The sequence below is a fragment of the Pteronotus mesoamericanus genome, unplaced genomic scaffold, assembly GCF_021234165.1.
Source record: "Pteronotus mesoamericanus isolate MK-2021 breed Mesoamerican mustached bat unplaced genomic scaffold, CSHL_Meso_final contig_68, whole genome shotgun sequence".
In the NCBI taxonomy this organism is placed as follows: Eukaryota; Metazoa; Chordata; class Mammalia; order Chiroptera; family Mormoopidae; genus Pteronotus; species Pteronotus mesoamericanus.
In genome coordinates, this window is record NW_026555234.1 from 25,685,047 (window position 1) to 25,709,918 (window position 24,872).

The 24,872-nt window shown below is 43.0% G+C and overlaps 1 protein-coding gene across 18 annotated transcripts in view; it reads left to right on the forward strand.

The window, feature by feature from the left end:
- Positions 1-24,872, forward strand: part of LIMCH1 (LIM and calponin homology domains 1) — a 311,063-nt gene that overhangs the window by 243,579 nt on the left and 42,612 nt on the right. For 9 of the 18 annotated variants that reach the window (XM_054582113.1, XM_054582115.1, XM_054582112.1 and 6 more), the window contains 5 exons: positions 11,808-11,843; positions 16,826-16,952; positions 18,504-18,661; positions 18,879-19,287; positions 22,591-22,809. In XM_054582113.1, coding sequence (XP_054438088.1) covers positions 11,808-11,843; positions 16,826-16,952; positions 18,504-18,661; positions 18,879-19,287; positions 22,591-22,809 — 949 coding nt within the window. Of the gene's footprint in view, positions 1-1,399; positions 1,700-4,115; positions 4,359-4,860; positions 5,188-6,488; positions 6,608-6,716; positions 6,829-7,272; positions 7,534-11,807; positions 11,844-16,825; positions 16,953-18,503; positions 18,662-18,878; positions 19,288-22,590; positions 22,810-24,872 lie in introns of all 18 variants that reach the window. The other 9 variants (XM_054582104.1, XM_054582106.1, XM_054582109.1 and 6 more) reach the window with 2 other exon arrangements.

Sequence of the window (24,872 nt, forward strand, 5' to 3'; positions counted from 1 at the left end):
CAGTCCAGGAGTCAGTAGGCAGGGCACTGAGGGTCGGTGTGCAACCCAAAGGGCAGAGTTTCATATTTTATGAAAGAAATTTATTTAGGAAATAAAGCACCACCAAGTACCTCCCAGTAACATGTTTCAAAATGTTATTTAGAACGATAGTCAGCAACGAGATGGAGTTAATGATGATTTGATTTTCCAAAAGTCAAATGGAGTGAGTGCCTGCTGTGGGCCTAAAATGATGCCCTCCCCTGGGCCGTGTGGGGCAGAGCAGCTGACGGTGGGCCATCCGGCCGACCAGAGGGCACTCAGCCGGGCCGGTCCCGCCTGTCTCCATCTCTGAGACAAGTTGGGCTTTGAGGATAAAGGACTTACTTTTAATCTTCTCTCAGAAATCGGATACAAAGTAGGTGAACTTTCTTTAGAAATCAAAATATTTCATTTACTTATCATCTTTATAAACTGAGATGATAATAAATGATTTTTTAAAAGTTTTAACAAGGGTTAATACTTAGAAACAAGGTGATCTTATGAGTAGAAGGAGAGGAGTTTGTACAAATATCAGATAGGCCCAATCAACTGTATTCCCACCCTACCCACCTCCAACAAAACCAAAATAAAGTGAAAAAGTCCTGATATTCTACGAGTAAACTACATTCCTCTAGGAATTTAAAGTGTGGGGCTTTCAAGATCTTTTTGAAAATGGAAATAGCCCAAAGCTATAATGGTTAAGCCAGTCTGTCAAAATGTCTTACTTGGCCTCTAGCATATGACAAAGAGCTGGTGGTGGAGAATCATGGGGGCAAGAAAGGGTTGCCGAGAGGGGTGCAGGGCAGGGGAGCTCCTTATGCCTTTGGTTCATCCTGTGAATGGTCATAAGCACTTCCAGATGTTTCAGGTTAGCTCAGCTCTGCAGAAAGACCTCCCTTACCCTTTGCAATCTGGTACACATCCTGGATGTGCTATCACAGAGCTGCCTTCAGTAGCTTTCCCCCAGATCAATGTCTTGGTGGCTCAAGTTTTTGCCCTGTCAGTCAAAAACAAATTGAGTACCCACTGGGCCCATTACTAAGGTGCTAAAGGAAAGTGAACAACAGCAAAAAGCTTCCTACTCTTCCGAATTTAATGGAAAGAATTGGGATTGTCACTCTCAGAGCCATTTAGGATCCTGCTTTTCTGACGCTGATGGACCCTGTAAATTAAATGAAATTTTTAGTGTTGCTAGTAGCTGGCTCAGTTCAAGGTTTTAAAACCCACACTAACTATGATGCAACGCTGAACTAAAATAGTAAACAGATGTCATCTGAACTAACGATATTGACAACACAGTTGCCTGACTGGAGATGGGGATTTAAAAAAATTTTTTTTGGTCTGATCACATGTAGAGTTCCATTTAATTTTGCTCTATCAGTCAAAAGCAATTAAGCGATGAGAAAGAAGCTGTTCGCGATATTGTCCTTCGGAAAGAAAACCCTTTCCTGACCCACCAACATGGCAAAAACTCAGAATCAGAAGAGGAACTTGCGTGTCGACTGCCTGACCTTGAGAAAGATGACTTTGCCGCGAGGAGAGCCAGGATGAACCAGACCAAACCAATGGTGCCACTGCATCAACTCCTCTACGGGCCTTACCGCAAAAAAGAGGCAGAAAAATCAGAGAGCAGCAAACTTTCAAAGGGAATCTCAGAAAAGAAAAGTCTAGAATATAAAAGGTGTGCACTGTGTGTGTGGTATGTAAGACAGAGAGAACATAACTGAGTAAAAGTGATTTGTATCATAGCCCTCCCTACTTACTGTTCTCTTTCCTGCCCTAATTGTGTATGCTTGGTAATGGTGGTTTATTTTGAAGGAGAACTCCAGATACCCAATCTCCCTGCGTGCAATGGCAGAGCGTGAAAAGACCATGTCCAAAATAGGGTTGGATTCACCAAATAAGCTTTGTTGTCCTGGATCTGTGCCCATCACCACATATGGGTGCTGGTGTCACAGACTGGCATTATTGGCACAAATAGGCATGTGCTGTTGCTACCAGGGAACGGCCACCTCTCGAGGCTGCTCTAGCCTATTCACAGGAGGCAGAAAACATAGATATTCCTTAGCTATAAGCTCTTCTCTCCTATTAACTCCTTTTAGATTTTGGAAGGGAAAATAAACGAGGCTTGCTCTTTCATCCCTCACACTAGCAAGATCATCTATACATTTGATGATAGATATTTCTCATTTAAAAAACAATATTCAAACATATAATGTACCTCTGTTATTCATAGAAATTGTTTTTAAATGAGTTCCCTTCTACCAACTTTTCTCCCATCCTCTTAATTTGGGAAAGGAAACATGTAGTGAAATTGGATTTGGCCAGTGATTTTTATCCTTAGAGAGATATGATTTCATTTAAGGTGTCAAGTCACTAAATTTTGTAGGGTAGAGTTGATCGGTCTGTAATTTTTGCTTAGTCAAAATCAGAGTTTACATCTTTAATGTTTCACTGCCATCTTTTTATATATCACTTAAGAGGTTCGCAAATCTATTGAACTAAAATTATAAATATCTCAACTATGTATTATTACACAATGAAAATGTTTCTTTGGGCAGAGTCATGAGTAGTTAGTGGGTTTTGGTTTGTTTTTGTTTTTGTTTTAGGAAGTACCAGATACAAAACACCTGAAAGATCCCCAGATGTAGAACAGGTATTAAAGTACAGAAGACCTGGCACGATGTTTTTATAGGACACCTTATAGCTTCAGGAGGCTCAGTCTTTGCGGTTCTTGTTGGCATGCCTTGTCGCAAACCATCCTAGGAGGGCCTTGTGGGAGGGATCAGTTGTTGCCAGTGAAACAAAGACCTCTGGATAACCGACTAGCATCAAGGCACATTGATGGGGATCAGCAACTTGAGTTAGGAAAAGGAGTAGCTTTTGTATCTCTCTTTTTTCCTTTCCCCTGCATGAAATTTTAATTCCTGATATTTCCAGCCTCATTTGTCTGTTGTCACCTGACCCTATGAGTAGGGACACAATTCTGGGTCTGGGATAGCCCATGACCTCTCTAGAGAGCATCAGAGAACTGACGGAAAAAAGAAGGCTCCTTGGTGGCTCTTTGCGCTACTCTTCCTTGATCCCCCTCCCCAAACGAAAAGTAAATAGAGAATTCTGTAGCCTTCCTATTTGCATCGACTCTATGAATACATGAAGTCATCCTGGTGGCGAAAGAATGCCTCTTGGTTTTCTGGCCTGGATGATGTATTCTGAGAAACTAAATAGCCCTATTGATGTGTAATTTTTGGATTTTCTGTCTCAATAAGCATATTTAGTTGGGAATCAACCTTTAATGTTTATGCAGATCAATGCCACAGCTTTGGTTTAAATTATAACATAGTCAACATTAGACATCAAATGTTCACTCCTTAGGAGAAAAACTGAAAATATCAGTTTTAGCATCAATAAAAGCAAACAGTTATTAACACAAGTAAGAAATGGGTATTGACTCTAGATCAAGGAAAAGAGGATATAGTCTATTTGTTCAAGTTTACATTAGCCAAACCTCACTAATGCTATCAGGAAGCAGGGACTGAGTTTGAACATCGAAACTTTCTGGTCGGAATCAACTTAAACGTACTTTCTGACAGTTGTGGGTTTATGGTTGAGATGTTTTAGTATGTGAACAACATTCCAGCTATCTCCAAACTAATCCTAGAATTTGGATCATGCGGAGCTCATTACTCACATTTTACTGGTGCAGTAAAAGACATTCCAAGAGGGCTCAGGGATTCAATTAGAAAACTTGAATTCATTATACTAACTTGAATAGTGTGGGAATTGGGCATCATTACTGACAAACCAAAATCTCATTACCATTCTTAATAGTCTTTCAGTGAACCCTGGCTTCTTTTCCTAAACTAAACTAGAGCCTGTCATCTGGTAGAAAAACTTCCTTCTCATTACAGTGTCAAAAGGTAAGATAGGCGAAAGTAATCAAGGCTCCAATTGACTCCCTGTTTTTTGAGAAAGGGAAAGGTACTTCCATCATTTCATTCAGCCTCTGAATTCCCATGCTTGACAACCTGTTTGTCTGCTCCCCTTCCTTGAACTTTATTTTTCCGATGATGTCGGGGCTTGGATCAAACGGACAGAAACCAGGGCCAAACAGAAGAGGGGAAGTCAGTAGTGACCTGTATTATGCGGGCTCGGGAGAGTGAAGCTGCGGAAGAGGGACTCAGGAAGGTGCCGGATATTTACAAGGATGACCTGGCACAGCGGAGAATTCAGGGCAGCCTTGCCCCTCACCGTGAGGCTCCGAGCTTTGTCAGCACCTCCAGTATAACAGAAGCTGACTTGGAGACCTGGAAGAGACTGAAAGTGTCAGAAAAGACGAGGTGTGTCATGTTTTCCCCTGGCAGTGGTCTTATTTAACTTTGAAGGAATTGAATGCTTATGCTTCGATCATTTTTTGTCTTCATGGCTAGAAATAATTGCTGCCTCTCAAAACAGTGTATATTCTGCACGAGTTGAAACTTATTAATGCAAAAGTTACAAGCCACGAGGATAGAAAACTTCCTCTTTAATTCAACCAACTAATTGTGAATGGTCATGTTGATAGGCTTGTTTGCTCTAAGGAATTTAAACTTAATTTTTAAATAACTTGAATACCTCATCATACCTAAGGTTTTCTTATGTCATCATGTATGATGTTGGAAGTGATGTTTTGAAAGCAGTAGATGCTTACAGCCCTATTTACCCATTTGATTGATTAACAGAAAAGCAATTCTGCTCTAGCCATAGAAATATTTTTCATCTATTACTTAAAAAAAAAAAAAACCTCTTATTGACTTGTACTTGCCTCAGAAACCTTTGGAACTCATTTCTGGTTATGACTAGGGATGAAGATGTTGAGCACATCTGTGCCCCTGAACCTTCAGCAGAAATTAAAGCAGAAACTGCCATCCGGGATGACTTTGCCAGCCGCAAAGCAAGGGCCTATAAGAAAGTTTCCGGCTCCAGGCAAAAGTTTGTGCACTTTGGACCAGTGACAGAGATAGATCAGCAGAAATGGAAACGGCTCAGCATTGGCAAGGCTGGGCCTAGGGAGAACGTAGAAGTCACCAGTCATAGCAGCAAGATTCAAACGTACTCTGTGTCCTCTGCCTCAGCAGCCACGTCCAGCTTAGAGGAGAACCGACTGCTTAAGCCACAAAATGACGACAGGTATTTTTTGCCAAACATGTGCAAGGAGAGCTGCATGGGAGTCACTGCTGCTTGTAAAGAGTTTGCTGAAGCTCGTTAAAGAAACCTCCAGAGAGGACATAGTTTTGACAGGCTCTTTTGCTGGTTAGCGGCAAAGTAATGTTAGCGTGTCACCCTGAGGGGAAGCATGTGTGTGCAGTTAAATGGCAGGCGTCCATTTTGATTCTGTTGTCACCAGAATCACGGCCTGGGAATGCCAATAATCTTGGCAAATGACCCTTTTCCTTCAGCTGCATTAAGCGCTATTTTATTAGTTGGAAATACTGAATGAACTCAATGGAATGTTTTAATGCTATCCCTAGTGCTTCTTCTAAAGATATATTGATAAAAATCAGGTTTACCTATCACTTCCCTCTTTGCTGTCCCACAGAGGGAGTTAAAAACAGTTATCAGTGCTGTAAGTTCATAATTCGAACATCTAAGCAGACATACAAAAAAAGTAAAGGTCTCTTCCCTCCCCTACATTAAAAAATTATGTGAGAGATCTTGAGTGAAAAGAGACTCCTCTCTCGGGGCTTCCTATGGATCAAGAGTTTCCTTGGATGAATCACCACCCCAATTTGGGAGGGTCACCTGGGAAGACTCCTTCTAGGTCTGTGAGTGGCTCTCATCTCCACAGGAGGCCTTCCAGCTTTAAATTCCCAAACTCTCTCTTAGAGATTCAGTTCTGTGAGCTGGTCTCTCTTCCATTAAGCAGGTAAAGGGCAGTTATAAGGCTCTGGGTCTCCTGGGGACCCCCATCCCCCCTGCATGGTGGGATCAAATGAAGCCCTCTGTGGCAGGAGGAAATGCTTAAGTCATTCTCCTTGGTCTTTGAAATCCAAAGGAAAGAGTTAGATGATCCATGACATACAGAAGGTTTCTTTGGTTCTAGGCTGTGGGTGACACCCCAGAAGAGAGCAGGCTTTAGGTAGAAGTAACCCTAGTATACCAGGAATCCACAGTTGGGGTTTCCGAAACTGGCGGGGACCTGGGATGGAAGAGTGGGAGTAAGTAATTAATGGGAAATGCATCTTTGAGTCCTTGACTACTGAGGAGGCCATCCCTCAACCCCCTGGTGGCAGTCATCCCAACCATCTTTGACTTTGCAGGCCCTTGCCAGGGTTCCTGTTGCATTAGCTCAGTTGGCATACGTCATTCTTACTAACTGGCTTCCGGAATGAGAGCAACTGACGTCTCGTAATCTTTCAGCCTCCACTGTCTCCCTTCATAACTCTCTTTCGTCTTCTCTCTTGACACCAACGCTACTTGATTCTCAACAGCGTAGTGGATTCTGGCGTAGACGATGGATGCAGAAGGGTCTCGCGGCGGGCTCCGGTGCTGGAGTCCCAGGAGGAGCCCGTCGGCGGTTTGGGCACATGCCTAACAGGGAAAGAGGAAGGTGAGGAACAACGTTTCCTCCCTCCGTGGGAGGTGAAGGATGACAGGTGGGGTCGCGGCCTCTGGTGTGAATTCTTCCCTAGTAGTAAAGCTGTCCTCTCTGGCTTTAGTTACATCCAAACAGCTGCCACAGGATGGCAAAGAAGAGAAAGAAGGAGGTGCTCAAAGAGCCTCTGAGATGCCGCCAAAGGCTGAAAGATCCAAGGAGAGCGGCCAGCCACTGTGAGCATCTTGCCTGCATTCCAGGGTGTGCTGCCTCTGCTGTGTGTGGCTTTTGTGTTCCCAAAAAGCAGCTTAGAGCCACAGGATGCACTTGGTGACTGATGTGATGTGGAGTTAAGTCACATAGAGGAATGCGCCCATCCTAGGGTCAGAGTTGCGCTTTCAGTCGCCCCTCTGGGTAGAGATTTTAGCCTTTGCATGTGGTTGGGCGCTGGCCAGATTTTCTTCTCCGATATTATGAAAACCAGAAAGGGGAACCTCTTCCTACGTGAGTACCAGTTGCATGATGGAGGCCCACGGTATTAATCCTCAATTGCTGTGTGTGCTGCTGCCTCTGTGAGCATTGGCTCCTTCTGTCTTGAGTTAATACCAAGTGAGTGACGCTACTGAAAATATCTTTAGTGATAAGTGGACTTTGATTGGCTGGACTGAATGTTGCCCTAGTTCGTGTCCTCTGGCCTCTGAATGGGAGGCTTCAGGGAAAGAAGAGCTCTCAGAGAAAATGACCGCTCCTGCCTGGAGTGGCAGCAGACTGAAAAATCAAAGAAAGTTGTATGATTCACAAAAAGATGACATCATGGCCAGGAGAACTGGGATGCCCCTTAGACACATTGGATCCAACCCAAACCAGTTCCTTCCAGTTCCATTTGCAAAGCAACAGGATGCGGAGGAATCTGCAAAGGGCCCATCAATGAAAGATAAGAGGTCAGGAGATTATCCGTGGCCTGTTTACTGTGACTCTGTTTCACCATTCTGAGCCTTCGTATATGCTTTGAATATGTTATTGATGCATTGTGGTCCACCAGTGCTGCTTACCTGCTATTGCTTACAGAAACAGAGTGTTAAAAATTGGCCCAGGCTGCCAAGAATTTGTTTTCTTTTCTTGCATGTAAGCTGGTGTGGAAAGAATAGTTCAGTTGTGAATTTTTCTGTTAAGCATTCTTTTTGACTCTCATCTGTGGGCCCCCTAAATGAGAAGCACTTCTGTTTCTTCCTAGCTGATGTAGGAGCCTCTGGGTAAAGGGGTTGAACTTCTTCCTGACCTACTTGATTTCCCTCTGATTCTAGGAAGTTCTTCCAGTCCAAAGAAGATATATACCACTTATAAAATTTGTAATTTAATTTAATTTCAAAATTAGAAAATACTTAGTGTTTTCTAGATGTGGGAGTTGTGTTCTGTGCTGTGACTTGATTTAAATTGAAGAGTAGGGAGCCCTGGCGGGTGTGGCTCACTTGGTTAGATGTCATTCCACAAACCAAAAGGTCACAGGTTCAATTCCCTTTTGGGAGCACGAGCCTGGGTTGCAGGTTCAATCCTTGATAAGGTGCTTATGGATGCATACGAGAGGCAGCCAATTGATGTTTCTGTCTTTCTCTCCCCTCTCTTTCTCCCTCCCTTCCACTCACTCTAAAGAAAGTAAAAATGAATAAATAAAATACGGTTTAAAATGAGGAGTCGGGAAATAATAAGCCTTCTGTTGCTATTTAATAACAGTGATGTATTTGTGGACTGCCTGATCAATGTAGGGCAAAGGAGTATGGAGTGTTTAGCATGATTACAAGTTCCACTATGAAACAGGAAGTGATGGAGTTCTGCTTCACCAAGGACCTTGATGGTAATGAGACAGTGGGTGGAGTGGGGAAGAACCTTAAGTGATCCTAAAATTTTAAAATTAATGTCCTGCCCATCTTTATCTTCTAAATTTAATCTGTTTTACATTCTTCTGAATGATAATAACAATGCTTTAGTACAGCCTTACTATAACACCACTGGCTTCAGGGAACATGGGTAATATTCATGGTCTGTGGCTGGAGAGCACTTCGTAGCAATTTCAAGGGGTGTCTGCTCCATGTAGCTCCCCTTCTGAGAACTCACAGGTAGTTGAATTGATGTCAGCTCCATTTCACAAATGGAATGCTCGATGCAGGAGTAATGAGTGGATCTCACTTGGATATCAAATGGCTAGGGCTGGTGCCCTTGACGTACCTTGGCCTTGGATCTATGGTAAAGCCAGTTAGAATGAAAGGAAGGAAGGGAGGGCCTACGGCCGCCTACATTCTAGGCACTTTCCTGCTTACTTACTACTCACACAACCTTTGAAAGTAAGAATTTTCATCCACATTCTGCATTTAGGAACTGGAGACCCATGTCTGCCCAGCTGCTAATTACAGACCCGAGATTCAAACCCAGCTCTGTCTGGGCGAAAGCCACCGTCCCACTCTGGTGCATTGCTGCACAGGTTACTAGAGGAGACTGTAGGAGTCTGGTGAATTCCTCATCACTCTCCCTGTCCCTCCATTTGTGATTCAAAAGGAGTCCTCTTTATATTCAAGCGGGAAGCACTGGCTAGTTTGAGTTTAAGGAGATATAGTCAGATTAACTATGTGAGGTCATTGTGTGATTGAGCAGGCATACACCTCAGGAATTCATTTTCCTCTCACCAAGTATTTATGGATTTATTACTCTCTGTAAAACACACTGTGCTGGGTGCTGGGGGATAATCTTAAATGAGTAGTAAATCTATTTTAAGATTTATTCACTTCAAATGAAGCTTGTGTTAGTTCACAATATGGAAATATATAGCCTGCTAATTATTAATTCTGAAGTGCAATCAATAGGTGCATAGAATATTTCATTTATCTTTCTGAACACCCCTACCCACACAATGGAACTTTATTAATTGCCCTTTTTTTCAGACGCTTATACCAACTGTGATTTATCTGGCCATTTGGTACCTCGTAGCCTACTGACTCACCTATTTTGCATTTAAAAATCTCTTTATTATTTTTTAACTTCACATTTCTATTTCCCATAGGACAACTGGGAAACCAGTTTGAACCCCAAACTCTAATTACCTTCTGCTTAATTGTAAAGGCAGTTCTGCTTATACTGATGTCCTCCTAAAGCTGATACGTTAGTTGGAAAGGAAATTCCTTAATCCACAAGTAAAGGAATAAATTAAGTTTGTCTTCAGAGATTATGCTTCTCTTTTCTTTTCAATTTCCAGATCATCTAAGAAGTACTAAAACTCTTACCAAGGGTCCTGTGTAGTCATTCTTCAGGGAACCCCAAGAGAAAATGCCCTGCATTTGTTGGCAGAGATGTTTGTGGAATGTTGTATTTTGTGTAGAAGCAATTTAAATTCGAACATATTCTACAGCAACAACATACTGAATCTCAAACAAAATATGCTAAAGAAGCCAAACTCAAAAGAGTACACAGTGCATGGGTCATTCACGTAGTACAAAACACTCAACGCTAACTTACGGTGTGTTCGGTTTGTGAAAAATCATTGAGGTGTAGATGTGGTTCGCGCACTTTCTGTATGTGTGTTATACTTCAGTCAAACATTAACAGAAATATTCAAATAGAGACACAAAAATACATAACCAACCACTAATTGGTTAACAGATTAACCGTTCATTAGGAATAAGTTCTTGGCTCTCCTCCACAGATAATTTACAACACACAATATTTGAATAAGTCTATGCCAATAGGCCTATTAATTAACTGGGAAACATTTATCCAGTCTTCAGAATTAACTCTGTTTATTCATTCTCTCGATGTGCAGGAATCCACCAATCATCTGCTTCAATATGGTAGTATTTTTTGAAAATTGTGTGTATTAGGTTTACTTTTACCACCTTTTGAAACTACCCCTGGAGAAACAGAAAAAGAGTCTCACTGCCAGAAGAGAAACATCCACAAACCCTTTCCTTGCCTCAGTTTGGGCCGTGTCAACATACACTTTGGGTTTTGCTCTGGTGTGGTTGCCTTCAGTATGAATGAAAATAATTTTCAATGAATGCAGACTGTTCTACAATGGTAAAAGCATATGAGAGAGGGGTATATGTGTGTGTATATCCATGTATCCTGAGTATACATCCTATTCCATGTATCCTATTCTCTATGAGAATAGGAAGAGATCTTTACTAATTACTCTTTTCTCTGTAAACTGTTATGAAACTAAACATGAGATCAGGTAATTTTTGCTGAAAACCCCACAATTTAATTTATTGGGAACTGAAAGCAGGACAATTTTTTCTTTATTCAGATAATTCTTTATCCACCATCAGAGTGCATAAATGAACAGCCTTACAGAGAATAAGAGGGGAGCGCCTTCTCTTAAGAGTCCCCTGTGCAGGAAAGACGGAGCTGCATTTTTAAAATGTGCTTAAAATATGCCCTTCTGAGTTCTAATTTTGTTTTCCAACTTGCCCTTTTCCTTTGCTTTATCAGACGCATTAAAACTTAAAGTACCTATATTGCAGAGGGTACAGCTTTGTAGATCAAAATAATCAGAAGACTATAAAAGATTGTTAAAAAAAAAACTTTGGTGTTTCAAGTGATGGAATATCAAACAAGTCTGCTTTGGATTAAGGCTGCCAGTTTTCTAGGAATTGTGGTTTTTGTCAAATACATGCAGAAGGCACTGATTGGGGTTCTGGTTGGAGTTCTGGTTTGCTTTCAGAAAACTGCAGAAACGCTCTTTGATGTCATAAATGCATTAACACGTCAGGGGAAGGGCCAGTATGCACATGCTTCTATGTTGGGTGTCCATTACAGCCCATTACAGCCGAACATAAGGCATGAACAGTTTAACTATTTGTGAACAACCATAGTGCAGGTTTGGGTTTCTTAAAGCTGCCTTCTCTAAACACTGTGGGTTGCACCTAAGCCTTTCTATGATTATATTGAACAAATTCTCCTTTGCGTGTGTAGCGTGGGGAATATTTTCATTTCTCCTTTGTGTTTTAATACACATTTTGCATTTTGCATTCTTTAGAGCTGTCAAGAAGTTTCTTTCATTTTCAGCAGTTAATGAATATTGGTAATTGTATAATGACACGTCTCTTCCAGTATGATCAGCAAAAAATGGTGTGACACACAGGTATTTCACCAGCAGTTTTTCTTTTCAGCTTGGTGACAGCGTTAACCTTGTCTTACAAATCCTCTAATTTTGTATTTGGTCTTATAGATACGGTCCGAGAACTCCTGTGTCTGATGACGCAGAGTAAGTTGCCTTGTATTCATAGGAATACATTAATTACTAGCCTAAACTGCATGCCTTCAGTACTTACCACTAATGGAAATGCAATTGGTGCAACAGTGAACTGAATAGCTAACCGACTCGTGCAGCTTCAAAAAGCACTTGAAGTTGGAATGCAGAACATATGTTCTGTGCAGGAGAGGTGAATGAAAAAGCAACTGAAGCATGATTCTAATATGCAGCTGCTGCTTAAAACTTAACATTTGCTTTTCGTAGACGGGGCATGTTAACGTTCTTGTTACCATTTGGCTGTTGGTACCCCTTCGGAACCATGGAATTATTAAAGCGAGATTCTGCATTTGCATTTAATCCTTGATATGTTAAGTCTTGGAGTTAACAAGGAAGCCGTCATTGTCATGGCCACATTTTTTTAAATGAAGAAAAATAAATCCTAACCCAGTAATTATGGATTCAGAAGCCCAAGTTCCTCCAGGTTGGAGTAATATAAAGCATGGGACCCCTGACACCACAGTGGTGGGCTTCTGGTCAGGTTCTGTGCACAGCGAGGCACCACGGTTTGAAACAGGATTTGGCCATTGTCCCCCTGACCCTTGGCCTCCACTCCTCTCCTGGATTCACTGCCCATGACTGCCTCGCCTCCAAATTTGAGAAGAATTCACACTCTCCCACTTGTGACCCCATTCATTTCATTTTAACAATGGATTTTCTATGCACAGAGCATCCTGAAACAACTAAGGCAAAGTTTTCTTAGTAGAATACTAGCGTCCTCAGATTGGAGTGATTTGCATATTAAGAAACATGATTAAGACCTGATTCCGCCCACTGAGCCTGATGCCTTTCCTCTGCGAGAGGCGCTCTGTGGCCTCCTGGGAGTCTGGCTGCGCAGGAGAGTGAGCACCACCATCTCTCCCGCGGCTTCCTGCTCTGAGCCATCGATTCAAGTCATACCGTGAGGAACCCAAATAACGGTGTAGAACACACAACTGTCATCTCCACTGGTGGCAATGAGAGCCGAAAATTTATTCTTTTCAAATCATGCTTTCTCCGTGTTCATGCACAAGATGTCAGCCTAGTTTGTACTCGAAGCTCTAGGCTGTCTGACTGGAGCACCAAGGGTATCAGTTTTCAATGCACGATCTCCGATGGCTTTGTGGCCTGACATACAGAGCATTCACATCCCAATACCCAAACTAAAGTGAGCCTGAGCTTGATTCGCTGCATGGAGCTGAGTAGTCTATAAAATTGAGCCCTGGTTATTACTTTTAAAATCTGCAGTGGCAATGTTTAACGTTCACTGAAAGGAGGATTACGTAAGATTGATAGGCAAAAACACGACTTTCATTTGGTTAAAAAAATATTTTGATAGAATGGATTTATTCTTCATCAGCTCAATGACACCGTGCAATTTGCCTGAGATAAAAGAGCTCTATTAAAGAGCTTCTGGATTTTGCCTGTACCTGAATGGGAAAGCTCACCCACAAGAGAAGTTACTGATTTTTTTTTAAGGGAGTGGGGTTGGGGACTCCCTTTACTCCTTCTCCAAATTTACAAAAAAGCAGCCTCATGGAATAAGAAGAGTAGAAACAGCTTATTTTCCAGACATCTTATCTAGGAATATCAAAAGTGCCACATGTTCTTCTTGGAGTAGACACAATTTACATGAACCATGTAAGGGACGAAATGAAAAGTTTATATCAGGAGTTTATTTTTTAAGTAGAATGTCATAGAATGTTTAATTTATTACCTCATTATCTCCCTTTCTCAAAATCTTTAAGGGCAATTATTGGCATGGACTCTATTTATTCATAATTGACAGAGTCTTAAAATACAGCCCAATCAAAAAAAGATGTGCCCTTTAAGGCAAATGCAGGTCAGGGGCAGACCTACCGCACAAGCAAACAGAAATTTCCACCTCCTGGCAGGCCAAGAATGTTTCCGTAGGTTTAGTTTCACCTTCTTGCCCTTTTCCTCACTTGTCCACTCCTCCTCTCCCAACACTCTCCCCACCAACGGAGCCCGTACGCTGCAAGGGCCATAGGCCGTCTTATCCTTAACTCCCTTACCTTGGACTTGGCCAAGAAACAATTTCCAGGCTCCCCTTGAGGTAATTTAATCCTGGTCCTCAAAAATGCCGACCCACCACCAAAAGAGGTTCCCAGGCTCTGCAGCCAGGGTCCCTAGCCCAGCAGGCACAGGGCGCAGTTTATTGTGTCGAAGCACATGTTTAGTGTGAGCGACATCAACATTCTGAAACCTGGGCTGCTTCAGGATTCCCCACCCTACCCTTAGACGCACACTTCTTCATTTTGGAAGCCGAGTACAACCTCTGAATTAGGGAATGTTTTCCAAATGGTGACTCAGCCTATTTTCTGTCTAGCATTTTCCTTCTCAACTTGCTTAGTTCCTTTTTCTTTTTTAATGGCCTGAACATATTGCTCATAGTTTTTTGGGGGGTTTTTTTTCGGTTTCATTTTTGGTCACTTTGCTGGTATTTCTTTAAAAAAATAACAACTCTGGGAAAAATAGTACTTCCTGGTATATGAGAGGGCACATAAAAGTTTCTCTTTTGATTTCACCAGTCAGCATTTGGCCATGTTTGGCTGAGGCAGATAGAACTTCATGATAGGATGGAGCTAGGAGCTCAGGCCAGAAGCCAGATCCAAAGGCCTTGCTCTTGTCCTCCTCCTGTCTGTCAAGTGAGATAGCTAATTCCCAATTTTGGGGAAGGCTGCCACTTCCTTTCTGGGGTCCCAGAAGAAAACCTAGCTGTATGGCCAGCCACTGTGCCCTACATCAAAATTCTGCCCTTTAGAGATTATGTAGATGGCGAAGTCAAAGGAAGGGACCTTCTTTCTCTCCCACTAACTGCCAGCTACTGAAGAGATTGCAAGAAAGTCCCAGCTCAGAAAGATTTTTACCTTCTAAGATCTTCACAAACACTGAATTGCCTTAAAAGATGAACTGACTGAATTGAATATATTTAAAGGGAAGTTTTTTTTTTAAACTCAGAGAAGGAATGGGATGAATTTTAGTCCCTTTCTGGAAAGCCTACTTAAGTGAATTTTGATCCAAGAGGTTCAAAAAACATGGATTAGCCTTTTCTATCTAACTCTGCAAATTCCTGACTCTTTCCTAAACATTAATAAATAATATAAACTAAGTGAAAAGTCGCAGCCCCTCCTGCCTTGTGAGGACTACAGTGGGTCTAGAAGGCACGGCACCCACAACCAGCGCTACCCACTGACGTGTCAAGGCGGCCTCACTCCGTGGTCTGTCGTATGTGAGCTAAGAAGCCTCAGATGAAAGTTCTTTCATGCAGTCAGATTATTAGAATACCCTTGGGGAAGAGATTACAAGTACAGTCTTCAGTTTTAGCTCTCTCAGGTCAGACCTAAATTGTCCCAACATCTAAAGAAGGGAGAGGCACCTACATACCCTTGCAGATTCACTTTGAGTGGGTTGAGGTGACGGTGGGCAGTCGCTGCCCTAGGGGTCGTTTTCCCCTCCAGAGAGGTGCCTGCTGAGGGACCCAGTAGCATCCAGTGACGCTGCCGCTGTTCACTGTCCAGCCTTGGCGATAACTATTTTGGACGTCACTGCTGGCGTCTGGCATTGGTGTCCAAGTGCATGGCTCTCTTTTTCTTTGTGTTAAGCTGACTTCAAAAATGGACTATTGTAGTCTTCTGATCTTAGAGCCCTCCATTTCTTGATTTTGGGGCTACATAACCCACTTCATCCCAGAACTCATCATGTCTTTGAGAGAGAGAGAGAGAGAGAGAGAGAGAGAGAGAAAAGAAGGGAGGATTCTCCTTTGGTTTTTAAATTTGTTTTCATCTTGCTACTTAAGCCTTTTATGTAAGCATTATAAAAAAAAAGCCTTATGGTCTTGCCCACCATTTAGTAAGCTCCTATAGAATATATCAATTATAGATAGAGCCTGAAGGCTTAAAATTGTTTCCCCTATATTTTTCTTTTGAAAGAGTAAATTCAGAGGTATCCTGATAAAAAATAAAGTAAAATGATTGTAAGAGTATTAAGATACAAAGTATATAGTGATTTATATATTTTATTCCTTAATCTTAATATAAAATACCTTATTTTTTATTCTAAGATGTCATCAACTGCAGTATTGATTTACAGTTTTATAGGAAATAGAAATAACCATATCAAATATATGCATCACTAATGCATAGTTGTTGGATGCATCCAAAAATCAGAAAATAGTACAATATGAAAAGATGGGTGTCTTAGTCTTAAAGCCATACGATTTTTTTTTTTTTTTTTTTGAAAATGGAGAGATTAGTCCTGTCTGGTGTGGCTCAGTGGATTGAGCTCCGGCCTGCAAACCAAAATGTGGCAGGTTCGATTCCCAGTCAGAGCACATGCCTGGGATGAGGGCCAGGTCCTCAGTAGTGGGCACACTACAGGCAACCACACACTGATGTTCTCTCCCTCCCTTCCCCTTCTCTAAAAATAAATAAATAAAAATCTTTTTAAAAAATGGAAATGGAGAGATTGAGTCAGTTAATGTAGAAAACATTTAAGCCAGGTCTTTACACAAAGAAGCATTTACTGTAATAAAGTTTCACTTCATGGAACACCACCCTCCTTCTCCACAAACCTTCCCCAAATTAAACCTTTTAATTCTCTTTTTTAATTTTCAAATACATTTCCAAATTAGAGGAGCTCAGAGCGCCATAAACCTTTTCTAGCTCTTCTACAAACATACTTTGGCACCTATGTGTGAAATTATATTGACCTGATGCAGCCATCACTGAAGACAAAGATGGTCACATTTTGGTTTTTGCTGCAGGAAAAGAGGTGGGGGTGCGGGCGTGCACGCTGCTAGTTGAGGAGGGGGGCGGGGGGCGCGGGACAGTCTTCGGAACGCGGTAGCGCCCCCACGCGGCAGAACGGCCCCGAGCGCGCACAGACAACGGGCGCTGATCTTGGTCCGTTTTTGTCTCTGCTCTCTCCACGCTCAGGAGCACGAGTATGTTTGACATGCGATGTGAGGAGGAGGCTGCAGTGCAGCCGCACAGCAGGGCCCGCCAGGAGCAGCTGCAACTGATAAATAACCAGCTGCGGGAAGAGGACGACAAATGGCAAGATGTGAGTGCCGGCCAAGGCCGCGGGCAGTGGGGAGGCTGCCCGGCACCGTGGGTTAGAGGCTGTTTGGACCAGAAGATCCGGTGGGGTGGGCAGACCTGGACTTGAAAGACGTGCAGGGGAAGGGAGCCCCTAGAGGATTTCAAACAGTGACACAGTAAATGCGGGAATTAAAGGAAGGTTAATAGCAGCATGAAGGGTGAGGAGTGAATGACACAGACAAATAATCTGCAAGTATCTGCTAGAAGGTTGGCCACACAACCCAGGGAGTTGCGGGGCGGGGGCGGGGGGGGGGCGCGGGGAGCTGAGGGGAGGGGCGACTAGCATGAGATGGAGAATTGAGGAGGCACTGTCCTGAGATTATATATTTGAAATTAGTGAAGGTGATGACTATGGTAAAATTGCGAACACTGAAAGCATACCAGTTAACAGGCGCTATTCTAAGTGCCGTGCATGTAATAATTCTCTTTAATCCTTTTAGTAACGCAATGAGCTGGCAACTATTATTGTCCTCAGTTCCACAGGTGAGCCCCAGAACAGCTAAGTCACTTGCCCAAAGTCACACAGCAACAGGGCTAGGAAAGGAAGGCTCCAGAGTCTGGTAGGGGCCTTGACATTGCGTGAGTGCTAAGAGCCAGGCGCTAGGGTCCGGGAAGAGCTTAAAGACAGGGAGGAGAGGAGGGAGAGCTACTTAGTTCATTTAATCTTCACAGAACACTCTGAGGTAACAACTGGAACGTGATTCTACCAGTAGTGTAAAAAAGTAACTTCTCCAAAGTTGATAAAAGTGTACTAGTAATTATGTCTACAGTATATTGAGCGCTTACTATGTGCCTGGTACCTTATACGCACTATCTCCTTTAACCCTCACAAAAGGCTTGTAAGAGTAGGTATTATTATCATCCCCATTTTAGAGATAAAGACGCTGAGGTACAGACAGGCTGAGAACTGGGCCTGTGATTCCAGAGCAGAGGAGAGACAGAGCCAGGGTCATTTCCCAAGCTGGTAGCCCCCCCATCTGACTCCAGAATCCTAACTCTTCACCCTTATGCTACAACTGCCTGTAGGATTCGGGGTGAGATTGTTGTAAAGATCAGTGGAATTAATCTGTATAGAATCATTGATTCTGTGAGACCCCAAAGCCCATTTTTTCTACGTTTTCTTCCTTCCCTGAGGACACTGTGTAGGTCTGTGGTTGATCCCAACCTCATATTGTCAACAAGTCCAGTCACAATGCAGAAGTCATACAGAGCAAGAAATGAAGTTTCTTGCAATCCCCTGTGAGGCAACATTTTAAAATTTGGCAACTGACATGGAATATGATTGCAAATTTCATATTCATTGCCCCATTTAAATAAATGTGCTGCCCTGCTCTGGAAGGTTTCCTGCCTTGGAGCCATTCCTGTTCCAACCAGACTCAGATGAGAGCGGGCAGGAATGCCCTAGCACAGTGCCTGACCATAGTCAGTGCTCACCAAACTCTGAAAAGTAGAAATGGAATTATGTGCCATCCTGAAAAAGCATGTTCTGTCTCTGCCCAATCCACCCCCACAGGACCTGGCTCGTTGGAAGAGCCGTAGAAGAAGTGCTTCTCAGGACTTAATCAAGAAGGAGGAAGAAAGGAAAAAAATGGAGAAGTTACTGGCTGGAGAGGATGGGACAAGTGAACGAAGGAAAAGCATCAAAACCTACAGAGAAATTGTTCAGGAAAAGTGGGTTCTTTCTGTTGTTATTACTTAATGTGCAATATTATCTAGATGTGCTTTTTTCTAAAAGTTGTTGGTTATCACAAAGGCTCTGACACCATTATTACACACTCCCTGTGCTGTCCCTTCAGCTCCGCCTTGGTTCCTGCCGAGGTCGTCTTTGCCATTTTTGTGACTGTTGCTGACTTTGGTATTGCTTCTCTGTCCCATGCCCATGCTTTAGAGAGCGGAGAGAGAGGGAGTTGCATGAGGCGTATAAGAACGCGCGGTCCCAGGAGGAGGCGGAGGGCATCCTTCAACAGTACATCGAGAGATTCACCATCAGCGAGGCTGTTCTTGAACGCTTGGAGATGCCAAAAATCCTGGAAAGAAGCCATTCAACAGAGCCAAATTTATCCCCCTTCCCGAACGACCCCAACCCCATGAAATACCTGCGGCAACAGTCACTGCCTCCACCCAAATTCACTGCCACTGTGGAAACCACCATCGCTCGTACCAATATTCTGGATACCAGCACATCAGCAGGCAGTGGGTCTCCGAGCAAAACTGTCACTCCCAAAGCAGTGCCTATGCTGACACCCAAGCCTTACTCCCAGCCCAAAAACTCTCAAGAGGTTCTGAAGACCTTTAAGGTAGGCTGAGTTCCTTGAGTAGAGCCAAAATTGAACTCCGGGGAGTTCGTGGAAAGAAGCATTTTGCCTCAAGAAAATGCAGTTATTTTCTTTTGTCTGAAAAAGGAAATGCAAACAAAAGCAAACTGCTAACATTTACAATTGCCAAGTTTATATGTCTCCAAGATTCAGTTTGTAAATGGTGAGGGAGAGGTGGATTCCCTCAGTTCCTGCTGTTAATATTGATGGGCTCCAATGAGATTGATGGTTGAGTCATTTCCATGAGCAGTCTCTTTTCTCATTTGATACAATGGCATGGTCTCTATATTTGTGGTCGTAAACCCTAATTTAGTAATACCCTAGGTATCTCCAACTATCTGGAGGTATTGCAAGCTCTTCAAAAAAAATATTTAATTGCCATTGTTCAAACAGAAGTGTATACATCTTTCTCTTTTAAAAAGTAATTGACATTATGTCTGAAAATATGGCAACAGTTGAAAAAAATATAGGGAACATATGGAAATACAGGATGTTCTTAGTCCTCAAATGAAACAGATTTTTGAAATATTTTTAAGTGGAAAGAAACTAGGTTATCCTTTTACCAACATATGTGTAAAATAATGTTTCAGAACTAACCTATGACAACCAAACATCTTTTCACTTTCTCAAATTCCAGTATTTTCCCTCACATTATGAGGAGGCACTCATCCTTTGTGTTAAGCTCGGTTGACTACAAAGAAAAATCAGTTCTCGTTGTCCCTGCACACCACATGGGTCTGTAATAGAAGACAGAGGTGGAATTCATCACTGGCAGACATGGACATGTAGCTGTAAAAAAGTTTGCTTAAGCAAACTAATTGAGCAATGTGATGCCTGGTATCTTTCTATTGAATTTCAGAGGGAACCAAACCACACTTCCTGACTTCTGCTGAAATAACTCTGAATATATCTTTAAAATCTGTGCCTTAGGCTTTGATAAAACAAGAGAAAAATGTCAAGCCTGTCTCATCTGGGATGAATTGAGATGTTTGTCCCTTGAAGGGCCAGGGCTGTGTCTTTGTTGTTCAGAGCTTTGTCCTGAGAGCCTGGCATAGGTGCTCAGGACACAGTAGGCAGTCAGCAAGTGTTTATTGAATAAATACGTGAATTTTTCCTGACGTGAGTCATCATGCAGACTCACGCACACACAGATATGCACGAGCCCCTATGTGCTCGGCAGCTCGCCCAGGTACGGCCTGGCCCTCCTTCACCTGAGATCCATGGCAGAGAACTGCCTGTAATATTTCATGAAGGAAGGTTTGATGTTGGGGTGACTCCGGAGAGGAGTAGGGAATACATTTGTTTAGCTTGGTATCCAAGGCATCTGATCAGATAATCTTGATGTCCACTTCCCCTCATTTATGTAAACAGTGCAGTATAATCATTGAAAAGAATTAGGGTAGATGACTTCACAGCAAGACTTAGGCCCTGAGAAAATGCGGCTCCTGACTATGGAGGCAAAGACGGTGTAGAGGCCTCAGGAAGAGAATTCGTGGAGAGGTGGGTTGAGCCACTGGAGTAGAGGCCCTTTTCATGCTGGGACTCACTCCTGACCACCAATGAGCCCTTGACTCATCAGGGCCTCGAAGGCTCTCAGCCTTACTCTCAGCCCCACCCCTGAGTGGGTGGCCCCACCTGTGGTCAAGGGTAGTAGGTGAATGAACAGTTGTTACCAGGACAGAAGCTAAGGGGTGGGTGGGTGGGGGGGTGAGTGTGTGGGGGGCCTGGGGGGTGGAGTTGGGAGGCGGGGAATATGGGCTCAGTTTCCCAGTACAGCAGAATGAAGAATAAAGGAAGATCAAGTGAAATAGTTTAAGGCAGCATTTTTCAAACAGTTATCAACTGTTCCTAGGTTATGAAATCACTTTGGTGGTTTAGAATCCACATTTAAAAAAAAATGCAGTAGAACAGAATTCAATTTTTAAAATGCTTAGTATATCACACACAATAAAGGTAAATACTGTTTTTCGGAACTCTGGTTTCAGTTATATTTGTGTGTGCTTAATTGTGATTTAAATTTCTTCCTTATGGATGACAAACAATAGAGGTTGCAAGCCACCAGCCTAGGTACATAAAGTATAACTAATATCTGACCTTCCATTACTAGCAATAATAATAAGTAATATTTACATACTTAAAATGGGTCAGGTACTATTCCAAACTCTGTACACATATTAATCCATAAAATCACCATAAGAGCACTGTCAAGGAGATACCATTATTATACATTTTGCAGGTGAGGAACTGAGGTTGAAGATGACATGGCTAGTAAGCTGGAGAGCCAGGACTCACTCTGAGGCCGTGGAACTACAGAGCTTCCTCTCGTAATTATTTTACGTACTGCCACAGACTTCAAGACAGGATTTCTGGATGCCGTTAAAAAGCCAGACTATTGAAACTCTCTCTGCTCCTCCTTTCTTGCTCTCACTGCCTTCTCTAGACATAGGTATAAAACAAAAATATATTTCTGAAGATTTTATTTGTTTACTTTTAGAGAGAGGGGAAGGGAGTAAGAAAGAGAGGGAGAGAAACATGTGAGAGATACATTGATAGGTTGTCTCTTACATGCTCCCCGACTGGGGACCTGGCCCACAACCCAGGCATGTGCCCGGACTGGGGATTGAACCAGCAACTTTTTGATTCACAGGCCAGTGCTCAATCCACTGAGCCATACCAGCCAGGGCCAAACAAAAATAACTTAATGTGCATAGACTTTTTCCTTGGAAAAAGAAGGGATTATAAAATTAACTAGAAGGAGGGCTTTACGGTAACATAGCAAGCTTTAAGTTCCCTGCCATCCATGATAGTGTCAAAAGCATACCCAGTTTCCAACCCCCACAGAATCACCTGTAAAATATTCCTGATCTGAGGTGGGTTCTACCTCATTTATATGCTAACCAGTAAAAACAAAACAAAACAAAACTCAGAATTGTAGAATAACAGTCAGCACTTAAGTGAAAAATTACCAGAACCCAAATATGTGGCATGTATTTATACACAAGTTTCCTTGCTTTTCTATATTTTAAAATAAAAGCATACCCTAAGTAAGGGGAATATGAAATGTAATTTAATGTGAAGTGGCCTGAGATGGCAAAGAACTTTTTAAAGGGACCCTCAGAGATAACCTTTATGGGAGCCCTCATGTCTAGAACCCACCAAAGCACATGAGAGCTGTTGTTAGACTATGATTATCAAATGATAATGTTTAAAGATGATTTTGAATGTGGTGCTTGTTAGTCTTTCTTTGGGGAATAGCATGTTTTTTGTTCATTTGGGTTTTTATAGGTAGACGGGAAAGTCAGCATGAACGGAGAAACGGTCCATGGCGACGAGGAGGAGAAGGGACGCGAGGGCGCCGCGCATGCACTCACCCCCTCCTTAACCAAATCCCAGATGTTTGAAGGTGTGGCCAGGGTGCATGAGTCCCCAGTGGAGCTGAACCAAGACAACAAGAGCATCGAGATCAACATAAAGAAGCCAAATCCTGTTCCCCAAGAACTGACGGTAAGAACCAAACTATTTTTTCCTTTTTGGGCTAATACCATTGTGAAAGAATCTGCTCTACAAAATAAGTAGGTCTTGATAGATAGCAACCATTTCTTTCTACGTGGGTTTGTTGGCTAGGGCCGCCCTGACAGAGCGCCGCAACCCGAAGGGCTGAAGCAACAGAAACTGCCTCAGAGTCCTGCAGGCTAGAAGTCCAAACTCGGGTGCTGGCAGGGTCGGTTCCTTCTGCTGGCTGTGCGGGAGAGTCTGTCCCATGCCTCCCTGCCGGCTTCTGGTTGCTGCCAGCAATCCTCAGCGTCCCTTGGCTTGTGGACGCATCACCCTGACCTCTGCCCTCATCTTCACCGGGCGCTCTCCCGGTGTGCTTGTCTGTGTCCACATTTCCCCTTTTATCAGGATCCCTGTCATACTGGATTAGGGGCCGCCCTACTCCAATACACCCTCCTCTTAACTAATTATATCTGCAACAACCCTATTTCCAGATAATATCACAGCCTCAGGGACTAGGTAGGGGTTATGACTTCAACATACGAATTTGGAGTCGGAGGGAACACAATTCAGCTGTAACGGTGGCTATAATAGAAGGTATAATATGAATTATGAATAAGAACAACTTTTCTTCACAACATTGGCGCCTAGGGTCACAGAAAAATAAAGAAATCTCTCAAAACCCTTTTTTTCTGTTTGTTCAGGACCCCGTCAGACTTGTTAATGCAATTTAAAATAACTGCCGCTATCAGAACCTGACTTTCCGTCCTTGATAATATATATAAAAGGGCAGCTTTGTTATTAATTATTTAGAAAACTCATTCAAAACCAAACTAATTTTTATTAGCTCAACCCCTTAAATTCCGAGTCATTAGAAACACCATTGAATGGCCAAGCTGAAAAATGTAAGATAATTCAAGAACAGCAGAAAACTCCAAAGAACATTCTGTCTGCCTCTTTGGAGTATAAAAGACCATCGGGAAGGTGGTGCATTCTCAGCTTTCACACCAGAAAGACTCACGCTGCTCTCGCTGATCAAAATCAAACTCACCCCCTCTGGTGCAGCCCAGCTTTCGGGGTGCAAGCCGGACTCGGCTCAACCCCATTTGTTCTCACCAGAGGCTGACGTCTGCAGTTTTAACTTCCAGCATTTGGGCTGGGATTGTAAAGGATGGGGGAGACTGTCGCGTTGTTTCCCCCAGCACCTAGTAAGGTTTGGTCCTGAGGACAACTTGTCTCCCAGCTCCATGGCTAAGTGAAATGACTCAGCTGCTAAACCCGCCCAGCAGTCGGGAGAGTCTTGCCCTAACCTCTGGGGTTTCTCTTTGGCAGAATGAAATACGCTTTCTTAGAGGAGCTGAGAGGATGTAATTCTTCCCCGCAGAGCTCGAGCCCTGTGAGATTCCAACTGGAATAGACCAAAATAATTTCCTCACTATGGTAACATATTCACTGGGCTCCAGGGGCAAGGTTTTGCAATCCACGCAAAAGCCGAATCTTTCAACCTGGAATTTCACTTGGCTTTTCATGAGCAGGATAACCCTCTCTGAAGAGCCTACAAATTATCGTGAGGTGAAATGCTGAATTCTGCTAGCAAGCATGGAAATTTCACTGGTAGAGTCAACATTAACTTATGCTCTTAAATTTAAATTAGAAGTTCCCCAAATTAATTAGATGTTACAGTGTTAGAATTGTGTTTCCAAGACAGTCAGTAATTCTCTTCTTATTTCTCTTTTGCCACCCTTACCACTGGGCGAGTTCTGAGTCCTCTTCATAGACATATTCCTGATCCTCAATTCGGTTACTCTGCTGGGTCGCAGGCCCTTTGCACTCACTGCTGAGCACAGCTCTTTCTCACTCAGCTTTGGAGAAGCAACAGTGTAGGCGCCCCGCTTGTCCCATGACACTTGCCACATCACGGAGGTACACAGGGCTTACTCAGGCCCAGCAGGGTGCCCCTGGGGACAAATCCTGAGGCCTCTGCCAGCAGGCGGGTGCTCCCTGCTTCTCACTAGCTCTGCCCTCTGACCATTTTGTTGTTTGAGCTTAGAGGAAACCCTGCCCCTGGCTGA